This window comes from Macrosteles quadrilineatus, unplaced genomic scaffold (assembly GCF_028750875.1).
Source record: "Macrosteles quadrilineatus isolate MER2022 unplaced genomic scaffold, UCM_ALF_1.0 Scaffold_9__3_contigs__length_116548681, whole genome shotgun sequence".
Lineage (NCBI taxonomy): Eukaryota > Metazoa > Arthropoda > Insecta > Hemiptera > Cicadellidae > Macrosteles > Macrosteles quadrilineatus.
In genome coordinates, this window is record NW_026542602.1 from 37681215 (window position 1) to 37693786 (window position 12572).

Genomic DNA, 12572 nt, shown 5'->3' on the forward strand with positions numbered 1-12572 from the left:
GTATCTACTTTGAAAATTTCGTCCTGTTTGGCCAATATAGAATTTTGAGCAGGAACTGCAGTTTAATTTGTATATGCCTGATTTGTCTTTTATGTCTGATACGTTGTTGTTTGACTGTGAAAATTTGTTAATTAAATCAAATGAATTGTTTCTTGTTCTGTATGATAACTTATAATTTTGGTTGTTATATTCTTTTTTATTTAATAAATCATATATGAATAATAATATATATATGAATTTGAACGGATGGTGTTTTTGGCCTCTAGGGACCTCGAAACGAAAAAAAAATCGGTCCCGCGTCCAGGTCTTACCATGAGTACTACGGTAATAGCTTATTCCCTATATGGGAAATTCGCTAAAAGCTAATCAACGGCTCACGTCTAACATTTTTGCCACTGCAGTGTATGGTTAGGGTTTGATTACCCATTTGTCGAAACCAATCACGAAATTACGTTTCTCCAGCATTGACAAGCATATAAAGAAAAGGAAACTACCTCAAAATATTACTGTTATAGGTTTTCCCTGTACTTTATTCATACTATGCATGCTAGTCTATATGATTTTAACCCCTTTTCCTTTGAGAAACAGAATGTACCTAGTTAAAACCTTCTCCAAACAAAATTAATAAACCCCGCTCACTGGAACTTGTCATAGTAATTGCTTTAGTGAAAAAATATATTGTCTTTACGAACTTTTTTAGTTTAATTCTCAGGTTAGTTCCAGAGTAGCCGTTGAGGTCATTCCACTTTAAACAAAATATTGATTAAACACTAAAGTAAGCGTCAAATGTTTACAGAAACGTTTAGAATATATCATCTCATTATAATGTTTTTGAAATAAAAACAAAGCAGGAGTTTTCCATTTAAAATTGAATCCATAATTAATTAGTAAAATTAGTGATTTGTGTTAAAATTTTATTTGGCGTTTTCTGGTATCTTGGTTTTGTTGTTAAAGTTAGTGATGGTAAAAGGCCTAATTGAGTTCGCAGTTTACATGCCGATTTTGCAGTTTTTTTTTAAGTCAGTAAAAGATAAATTAATTTTTATTTTGTCCTTAGGTAATTACACATTAGTCCATACGGCACGCGTACGATTGTAGTTTCTTTCTACACGTTGCAAAATGCTAAATTGCCCTACCTGTTTATGCAATCTACAGAAACATTGTTTGTAAAAAATTAAAAAATACAGGCTATTTTATGCATTAAACTATTGGCTACAACTTAGCCACAGGCAGAACCTCTCTGACCAAAACAAAAAATAGGCCTATATATTTTTTTGCAAAGTATGGTGTTTCCTCTTGACGATAGCTTCCCTCTTGACTGCAACGCCAGCAAGGCCGTGGTGCGAAGTTTTTGCTGGACTGTACTTTTTCTTATCCAACCTAAACCCCTAATCAATTCGAGCTAAGTGCTGCATACATTTTAATTTATATTCACTAAAAAATTGAGATTCAGACTAGTTAAAGTTAAACTGTGTAATGAAATGTAAGTGATAATTTAAGGTAACATATTATAAATAATATTACAGAAACCCTTACAGTTAATAAAACACTATTCTAAAAATTCTCTCCAGAAAGTAAATCTTATGAATAATTAACCACTACGGAAATCTATATATATATAATATGTTAAGCCGATTTTTGTAAACAGACCATTTATTTATTTATATGATTAAAACTGTTGCAATAGGAAATGTCTACTCACTGTTCTGTTTAAGTGAAAAAGAAGGAAAATGAGCTTTTTTCTGCCAGAAACAAGAAAATGAAATGTATTAAGAAAAATATGTTTTTCATCACGCGCGTGCTTTGCATGTCACAAGGGATTATGTATTTAATAAAAAAATTGCATTAATTAAAATTGTTTGAATTGAATTGAATTGAATATATACATATATAAAAATTTTAACGAATGGTGTTTTTGGCCTCTGGGGACATCAAAATGAAAGAGTAAATCCATCCCGGGTCTAGGTCTTACCATGCCACCTACGGTAATAGCTTATTTCCCTATAAGGAAATTCGCTAAAAATGACACCAAAAATGATTGAAGCAAAAGTTATCAGTGGTAAGTTTAAAGGAGAAATAGTCATAATCCAAAGAATAATGATGATTTCATCCGAATTACCCTCTGAATTTAAGAAACTAAAATTTCCTTTTTGTCTTGCTTTCGCAATAACCATTTTAAGACACCAGGGCAATCCCTGACTGTCGTCGGTTTAAATTTAGAAAATGAATGCTTTCACACGGACGGTATATATATGCTTACACATATATATACAAATATAACAATTTTAACGAATTGTGTTTTTGGCCTCTGGGGACATCAAAATCAAAAAGTAAATCGGTCCCGGGCCTAGGTCTTACCATGCCACCTACGGTAATAGCTACTGTACTTTCTTATAGGGAAATTTGCTAAATATAATCTAAAAACTTTAAAAGGTACCTATCTAATAACTTGTTGAATTATTTACATTGAACACTATTTTTAAATAGAATATGCAATAATCGTTACAACAACAACAACAACTTCATACCTTAATATTTTATACGACAGTCAAAGACTCCACTGTTTGTGATTACGCATTTTTATTGGTAAATAAAAGGTATACAATGCTTAGCTCTCCACTGAAAAGGCAATCAAAATATAAATTATCACCTTGTCAAAACTTTAACATTATTGAACTAGCCACATTAAGTTGCAAAGAGAAACGAGACTGCTGTGAGTAAAAAAGTGTAAATACTCGAGTATGAGCTTTTATTGAAACGTGACCAGTATACCTACAATATGATGTATAAGTTAAATCCTACTTATAAAAATATATTTCTGCGTTTATGTATGTTAGTTTCTACCTTTTTATGTAGTTTAAACTCATCCTTTTAGTGGGTAGAATGAATGAAGTACAAGGTTTTCGGCACATTTCTAACAAAGGGCTATTTTTACACATAACAAAAAAACAACTGATGTAATCATTATGAAATTTTAACAGCTATTAGAAAATATACTTATAAAACATATTTATATGTTTTAAAATTTTTCATCGGTAAAAAAATCTCTTACGATATTTGTAATGTAATAAAATTGGCTTTTTAATTGAGAGACGTAACAGTTAAGAAACTCAGCTGAAAGCTTGAATTAAAGGTATTAAAAATGTAAAAATGTAAATTTGATTTGCACATTGTGTGCTAACACATATTTGAGTCACACAGCTGAGTGTTCTTCAATCATAAAATGCACGTATAATCAGTAGTTGAGCGCTGGCGAACGGTGCCTGCTATCTGACTGTGGCAACCACTGTGGAGACTTCTGGCTCAGACTGTACCGTTGGAGGTTATGAAATTTGGACATTATGAACCACACTGTTTATTTGGTATCTTAACGTTGGAGTTTGTGAAATTTGGACATTGTGAAACAGTGATTATTTGAATGTTATAGATTTGGAGCTTATGAAAATTGGAGGTTATGAACCACTCTGTTTATTTAATATTTTAAGCGTTGGAGTTTGTGAAATTTGGAGTTTATGAAACGCTCCCTAAAAAGTTTGTCTCCGCTACAAATCTCATTTTAAATGCTGATAACCAGTTGTGTTCGTGTTCGTGTTGCGGCCAACTTAAGCAATTAATTGTGAACAATTACATACAGGCAAGACAGGAATAGCCTAATTGTTGTTTTGATTTTCAAGCCTACCTTGGAATTTAGTGTAAGTAGCCTATTTTCTTTGAATAGGCTAGATAGGTGGGTTCGATTGTTACAATCAATAAATGCCTAGAAGTTTTTTTTTTATAGGCTAGGTTTGATTATCAATTGAAACAATACTTTTATGTTCAATAATACGATTGAGTCGGATAGGCTTATCAAAGTTTTGCCTTTAAATCTTATCCAAATAAAATCAGTTGGATGTCAAGCCTGATAAATTTTTTAATCAGCCTTTAGTGGTGTAACTTAGTGTTTTATAGCTACTTAGGCCTACACAACCTTCAGTTACCATAGCACCTAGGCCTACTCTAAGTAAATTTGCAATATAACTAGGCCTAATTACTTAACTTAAGGAGGGGACACACTTGTCATACACTCTTCCGATCCTACTACGATCCGATTTGCGGGATTCCAGAAGGATAAGAGGGGGTGAACACACATGTCATATACGATTCCGACCCATCTCCGATTTCCTCCACCGGTCGAACAACACTTGCCAGTCTGATTTATAAACTACGTGCAGAAGGTGGTAAACATGTTCAAAAACTTTGGACTTCGGGATTCAGCCATGATGGCCGTTTGTCTAGATGAAGAGGAAGAAAGTCAGACATCTCTGGAGGGCAGTGGAAAACGAAGAATTTGGGTTCATTTTTTTTAAGTGCCCATCTTATATATTAAGCACATTGGGTTTTCTCTCTCGAGTTCGTTTGGCTCTTCTACCCGTCCGATTTTCATGATCGAGGTCTCAAATTGAAGGTATGCCACAGATTTCACATCAAGCATCGGCATATATTTATCTTAAACCATTATTCTTAAAACTTAAAAATAAAGGTGATTTTTAAGAAACAACCCATCCTGCATCCGACAAACGAATAGACTGCAGTGTCGGTGCGTGATCGGAGTCAAAATCGGAGTAGTATCGGAGTATGACGTGACGCGTGTCGGAGAGGTGTAGACATCCGGGTTCAAAGTTAAGTACCATTCCCCTCTCCGACAGTCGTACCACAGTATGATCGGAGTCGGATCGGAAGGATGTATGACAAATGTGTCCACGCCTTTAACTTAATCTTGGAGCACATCATCTATGCTGCTGCAGAATAGGCCTTATGGGACTGACACTCTCCTGGAGTAATTTGCCTTTTTTTGCAGCTTCCCGAGGGTAACTTACAGACCTTGCTAAATTCAGCAGCTAGTAAAATTACTGTATCTCTCACCCTTGTGCGTTGAGCTAAGTTTATTGCCGAAAAACAGTCGTAAAAACTGTAAATCTTTACTGCAAAATAAGTAAATAGGCCCTAGTCTAAACTTAGGTCTAGGGGCACATCTATGCTACTGCAGAATACGGGGCTGACACTGCTTCTGGTGTAGTCACCTGTTTCGCAGCTTCCCAAGGGTAACGTACGGTCCTTGCTAAATTAAGCAGCTAGGAAAATACCTGTATCTCGCCCTTGTGCGTTGAGCTAGTGCCAAAAAAACAGTCCTATCTTATTCGGTAACTTAAACAAATTCAATAGCTTGGAAACTCACCTTACCTAACTTAATTATGTTTTGTTATAACTTAAACAAGCTATTTTTCAGGTTAAAATGGCTGAGGATGAAGATGGAAAAGAATATCGATGGGAGACTGGATATGAGAAAACCTGGTTAGTTTTTAGCTAAGTACGTCAATATAGAACATATGTTACTGACATCATTAAGTTTAAACTAACTTAACATCAGGCTATTTGTTACCATTACATTATTATTACTATTTATTTATTCTCATAGTCTTTGTTTTTAGACAGTCCATCTATATTACGTGACTTATTTATTAACATTAGACTCAGGCTAAAAAATGTTATATACTAAGTTAGCTGCAAGGCCAGGAAATAGGGGTTTACGGTATGAGCGTAAATAAAGTTGCGAGGCTTGTCGAGCCTAGGATTCCACCCAAGTACTGTTACCTTCCCATGTGAGTCGTAAACAATACTTTTAGCCAGACTACCAGTAAAAAAACAACAGGGTGAGTGGGTGAGTAAAACACAACCATACTTGTACATACAATAATATCACTGTTTAATAAAAACCATTTAACACATTTTATCCTATAAAAATTTGTAACTTTTTTAAAACAGGCAATGTTTTTAAACCTTTCCAATATTTATTACACAATAAATAGGCTTTGATCAGAGCCTACTGAAGAAATTCATATTAAAAGTGCTACGGTAGGAACCCCGAAGTGCTTGGTAAATTTACCAGACTGCCGCTATAGGCTAACATATCAGATTTCACATCCACATCAATACAACAAGAAATAACAACATACATCCATAACAATATGTAAACAATACATATTCTAATAAATATTTATAATTGACATAACAATTAAGAAAATCAACAGTTAACAACAAGGTGTCGCTTTCTTTTATTGTGGTAAAATGGTCAAACCAGTACCAAACAAATAAAAAATTATGACACAAGTAATGTAGTTTGAAATAATTAATTGAAAAGTGTTATAAATGATGCATGTTCCTTTGATGTAGGGAGGCGTTACAAGAGGATGATGAGGGATTGTTGGAAGCGTCGGTGGCCGACATTATACAGAAGGCCAAACGCAAGAGACAGGCGGAGCGGAAAGGCCATACCAAGCTGGGCATGATGAGACATCTGTATCTCATCATTGACTCTTCTGAAGCCATGCTCGATCAAGACCTAAAACCTACGAGGCAGCTCTGCACAAACAAGGTTGGCTATTTAAACGTCTGCTTTTAAAATAGGTTAATTCAGTCTACAGATTATCTTCCAAGCCTGATTATGGTAAAACTGATATTATTGCCATTCTGATAAAAAATACAAATATTTTAAGTTATAAGTGCTCTAGACAAGTAGTCTTTGGATCTCCTACTAACTAAGTATTTCTAACTATTTGTAACCTACTAAACTGAATTGTCATGGTTTGCTGAAGAACATCTAATACATGATTATATTTATAGTAAGGAACACCCTAAGATAAATTTTAAGGAATTTTTTCCCTATTAACCATTATTTACCCTGGTAATAAAGTAGTTTTGTCACGCCATTTAGCTCTTCCTGTCAAAGTTGTTAATGTTGTGTAACAAACAATATTGTCCAGCTCCTTGAAGGATTCATTGAAGAGTTCTTCGACCAAAATCCCATTAGCCAGCTGGGTGTTATATCAACCAGGAACAAGCGAGCAGACAAAGTGTCAGAACTGGCTGGAAACGCTCGAAAACATTTGTCTGTCATACAGGTTGGTAAAACAGTAACAACTTTACCCCTGACCGTCACAGCTAGTAAGTTAAATTAGGCTACAAAACACATTTTTAAAACACCTTTTCTAAAGTCCCAATTAGGTGACTTGGACCTAAGGCCTATTTGAACGGGGGAAATGTAGTGTTGAAGGAGACCGTCAGCCCCTCCCCACAAAAAATTAACCTAATGCTAAATTATCTTTTTAAAAACTAATTTAATTGTTTTTTTAGTCTTACAAACTGTTAACATCTACTCTTAATCTTTCTTATCCCTCTTTTCTCTGAAGGAGTGCCATATTAGGACGAAATATCTGTTTAATGTCCTATAAAACACACATGATGTGTTGTGTATGTTTTGTGTGGGACCTCTTAACGTTTTTATTTTAGCCTTTGGACTCTAATTTCCTCAAGTATACAAGTTGAACTTTATTGCCTTAAACAATTCCTAAATAACTTGGCTTTACTTTAAATAAAACCTATGAGTAAGTTTATACAACTTGGTATATTGTATTTCTTATTGATTTGAAGAGCCAGTTCAGCCTACCATCGCAATGTGTTGGAGAGCCATCGCTGCAGAACGCGCTGGAGTTGGCCGCGTCTTCCCTGAAGATGTTGCCGTCCCATGCAAGTCGCGAGATACTCATCATCCTCGGCAGTCTGACTACCTGCGACCCCGGGGACATCACCCAGACCATCATGGTGAGATGAACTTACACAATGTTAACAATTTGCTACAACAGCCAAACATAACTATTAAATGTATCACTTTACCCTCTGGTGATAAAGAATCCTATGCAATCATCACATAGTTTCCAATAGAGGACAATTGGCGGATGCTATAAAACCCTGGATAAAATTAAAATTTCTAGGGCTTTCTGTTCCTGTTTGTAGGTAAGATCAAATGGCATTGCTATTTTTTGAGATTGTGTTTCTGTACTAAGAAAAAGCTGCTCGGAAGTTATATTGTTATATAGGGCCTATACAGATTTTAAAAATATCAGGATGTTGTTTTTTCAAATACCTGTCCCCAAACCTTTATTTTAGACTAGTTTCAGGATAACGGAGAAGGCAGGGTTACAGATGCCAAAAAACTGTCAAGCTTAAGTAAGCTTAAGGCGAATAAGTAAGAAGAGGTGAGTGCCACATGCAACCACTCAATCGCAAATATGAGTTTAACTAAGCTTGAATGACTGACCTAACCAAAACTGCATTTGGAAATTACTTGGAGACAACTTCATAATGTGCGGAATTCTCAACAGCTAACAATCTGAATTTGGGAGGTTTGGCCACTAAAAACGTAACTCTCAACCAGGTGAAGGATCAAACTACTCATGTTTTAATCTAGTATAACATCTCAGTTTTGGTTATGTCTTTGCAGATGGTTATCCTTTCTGAAGATGCTCGTTGCTCTCTTAAGAGTTATCTTTCTACAAAGTTCTCAATGCACAAACCTAACCCAGTATAAGCTCCAGTAATCTGCAAGCAGTTATAATCTCTGGAGATGCTCAATACACAAAGCTCACCGAGGTTCTCCTCTATCCACAGATTTAAATTGCAAACCTAAGCTTCCGATATCTCTCCTTAGATGCTGAAGTCACAAAACATCCGAGTATCAGTGATCGGGCTGGCAGCGGAGGTACGGATCTGCACGGCTTTGTGTAAGGATACTGGTGGAGTTTACGGAGTAGTGCTGGATGATAGACACTTCCGAGACTTGCTGTTTACACATGTAGAACCTCCACCGGCCTCAGTGGCTAACAGTCAGGAGGCCAGCCTCATCAAGATGGGCTTCCCCCACCACGACACCACTGACGGCCGTACCACATCACTCAGCATGTGCATGTGGTATGTACTTTGTTTGAAGTTCATTTTTGGTCGAATAAGTTTAAGTATTTGAGGACATTTTGTTTTGGAGATGGCCTCTGTCCCGTCCTTATGTCAGGATTAGAGAAAGAAGTAGACCATGGAGCTGTGCTTTTTTAGTCAGGCTCACATAGGCTTTGCTTATTAAGTATCCTTACTTGTCACTAACAAAAGACAATTGTTGACTCTCTTCAGGATATTTTGCTTGCAAGCCACAAAGTGTACATGTCTTCTTTAGTTTAGGTTATTTATTACTCGGTCTGAGCGTTGACTAGGCCTCACCATAATGTCCAAACCATATTAACCCAGTGTTGTCTTCACTCTCTCTTTTAAAAGCTGTCCTCAACTACTCCACCTCTACCTTCATTATATAACTCTGTTCTTCTCTAAGTATTGTGATTATTTGTAAAAAACTACATGAGAATGTGTTTGTTACAGCCACATAGACAGTGTGTCGGACGCCAGTAAGCTCAAGAGTGGAGGCTACTGCTGCCCGCAGTGCCGCAGCAAGTATTGCGAGCTACCTACAGAATGTCGAGTCTGCGGCCTTACGCTCGTCTCAGCTCCGCATCTCGCTCGCTCCTACCACCATCTGTTCCCCGTCACCGCCTTTAGACAAGAGAACGCTACCAACTCTAGCGAGCCTCACTGCTACGCTTGTCGGCACAAGTTCAGCGACAGGGATAAATATGTGAGTACCTTGTGTGGATAAGGGTTGTTGTTGGGAACGCAGGCTTAATTAAATGGGTAATAGTTAATTTTGTTACAACAAACACAACTAACCATGCAAAGTTGAGACGAGCGTCTGACCACAGTCTACTCATAACAGCTCACAATACTTTGACCTCTCTCTGAAGAAGTATCAATGTTATGTTTATGACTTTATATTGTGTATTTATTAGCGGCTGGACTCTGTCAAGTAAGCTATCTAAACTCTCACCTGCAAAGAAAATCCTACTCAGCCACTTGGCTGTCTTTTAAAATAAACCTTCCTATTTAAGTAACTTTGCTATCTTCACAGCTATCCTCAAAACCAAGGCTATTGTAAATTATCAGAAATCATTAGTAGGAATTGTGTTAGGATTACATGCAGGCTCACCTGGTGGATAAATAGGTCGCTGAATTTTGTATAAAGCACCCATATAACTCAAGAATATTCTGGTTTTGTCAAAAGTTATGCACCATTGTGAAAAGTAACATTCACTAGACTATAGTTCCGTTGAAGAGAAGTTTAACACTAGTATTTGCTTACTGAAAAAACTGGTTAGTTTAGTTACTAGTAGTGAAATATACTATTGACAAACTGATTTAGGTATCTTGTATCCTCATTGTTTGCGTTTGTATGTGTAGGTCTACCAATGTGAGACATGCAGTAGAGTGTTCTGTCTGGAGTGTGATATGTTCATTCACGATACTCTACACACTTGCCCAGGCTGTGCAACAAATCAGTCTACCTTCTTGCAGCAAGCGAGGTGAAATCCTGTGCTGATCTTTGTGTAAAATATTAAATTAAGTACAGTTTTCCAAAAGTTGTTATTTTTGTCAACCAAATCCCAAGGACTAGTACCTAAGTGTGGATGTGTAAGGAGTTTCATAACTCTTAGGAAAATAAATGTTGTATACATATTTGGCTTATTTCGCACATTGAAACCTTTGTTAAAAAAAAAACTTTTTTCATGCTGCAGCGAAAACTGCTGTTTTTAACAAATTTCCCCTACAGAGAAGAAGCTATTGTTTTGTTAATATAAATCATACTGTAGGGCTAAAATAGTTCATTCTCTATCTCTTGGGCAAAATTAATCTGCTGGACTCAAGCTGTACATTTTTTCTTCCGCAAACTGAGTTTGACATAATATCTATTTGCAAATGCTATTTTTTAATTTTTTAAACAATTTTCCGACAAATATTCCTTAAATAATATTTACTCTTTTTGGTTTTGCGAATCAAATGAATACCGTACGTACATTGATTGGTACATTGTGTACATTGATGGTTCAATATTTCCTTTTTTACAAATTAAAAAAAGTGTCTCTGAAAAAGCCAATTTGACCTGACCACTTGGGGCACATTTTCACAAAAGGGCCTGGGCGCTATGAAAGTTAATAACCATACTATCGTATTATTTGTGTTTGTAATCTTGTTATACCGTACATTCTCTTACAGTAAATACCCATTCATTCATTTGTGGACTAATTTAAATGTTAAAAAGTTGATTGAATTGAATTTATTATTGTGTTGACACAACAGCTAATACATCTAAATAACAGTAATAGTGGTTTGTATTTAACAGCCAAACTAGATAGGAACATTAACTATACACAATAGACTCCCCAAGTAATGTAAAGATTTGAAGCCACAAAACGTGGTGCAATCTGGTGAGATGGTCTACCAACTACAACTGGGGATTTTACATTTTGTGAGTTATTTAACTTAAAGAATGATATAGTGGGACAAAACGTACAGACAAAAAACACAAGGCAAAATTTCTTCTATTCTCACTAATTTTCCGACCCAGGTAAAGTGTTAGTTGTTGGACTCGGACTTTTGTGAAAAAGTTACTTTACGCCGTAGTGATGAAATATAACATCAGGTTGCATTATTAATTATTCCACTTTCCAGTTGCAATCTTTGCACAGCGGCACAGCATATTGGTTGGCCAGTGGCACTGGCCAACATGAAAACACTTGAACACTTGGAAGGCCAATTATTTTTTAGAATAAATTAAACTAGGTGAAACCCGTCGAAATCGACGGTTTAGGGGCCTCCTCGTTGATATGGTCGTGTGGCTTCATTGGCAACAAATAATGCAAATGACATAGCAATGTGGCATTTCCAAAAAGCATAAAATACTGTAAATTGGCAGTTACGTAAATATTGACGTTTACATGCATTGTTAAACAACGTATCTTAAAAAGGATGATGTGATCTAGTTTAAAAGGAATATGACCTTTCTGTCATGACAGTAGCTGCTTAAACAGTATTTACTCTTTGTGCCTTTTTTACAGCCAAAATCTCGTGTTACTTTCAATCATGTTAACAACCCAGTGGGCCCACGGTCCGTAATAGGCCACTGCAAATAATTTTTCAAGATAGGTATACCATTTTAGGCAAGATTTCTGTGTTTGGATGTTATTAGACACGATAAGAGCACAATAAACTTCTTCTGCAGATAAATAATCTGCTGGAGAAATATAAGCCGAATTATAAATGTCACAATGCGAGTTCGAGCATTTTGTAACTATTTGGGTAAGTTACATAGTATTTTTTAGGCTGCTGCTCAGTGCACTTTAAGAATATATTTTTTAGAGATAAATTAAATGGTTTTTGTTGCTGAGTTGCGCTTGTAAACATGCACAACCCATTTCGTTATTCTAATAACATTCAAAGGCTCTCTAACGGTTCAAATTCTTATTTGTATACATATCTATATTATGTGTTCACTAAGCTGAATGAATACATCGAAGTACTAACCTCTCTAAAAAGTCTGTAGTAAATTGCAGTTTTACAGCCTAATGACTTTCTAAATCATGCACATATTTCTACATAAAAATGTTTGATCCAGTTGCTGTAAACTACTATTAATTTAACAAAATATGGACACGGCTCAAATGGGCAACGTGCCCTTCTGCACTTGTTATTTTGTATTGTATTACACAATCAAAGATTTTTCCAATGATTGAAAACATGTATGACAATAATCTCATGAACCTATGATGATTTGTAGAATAATATGATAAAATATAGGCAAAAGTGGTGAAAAAAGCAGACAA

General features: G+C 35.8%; 1 protein-coding gene across 2 annotated transcripts; it reads left to right on the forward strand.

Annotated features, from left to right (window-relative positions):
• Positions 1–3470: 3470 nt before the first annotated feature.
• LOC129002588 (general transcription factor IIH subunit 2-like) lies at positions 3471–10324 on the forward strand. Of its 2 annotated transcripts, none has more exons than XM_054430510.1 (8): positions 3471–3696; positions 5267–5331; positions 6211–6412; positions 6801–6938; positions 7468–7638; positions 8525–8784; positions 9241–9493; positions 10153–10324. In XM_054430510.1, exons 2-8 carry the CDS (start codon positions 5273–5275, stop codon positions 10276–10278), a joined length of 1209 nt encoding a protein of 402 aa, XP_054286485.1. In that variant the 5' UTR covers positions 3471–3696; positions 5267–5272; the 3' UTR covers positions 10279–10324. The 2 variants fall into 2 exon arrangements, with proteins under 2 accessions (XP_054286485.1, XP_054286484.1); XM_054430509.1 differs by having other exon boundaries at positions 3473–3692.
• Positions 10325–12572: the final 2248 nt, after the last annotated feature.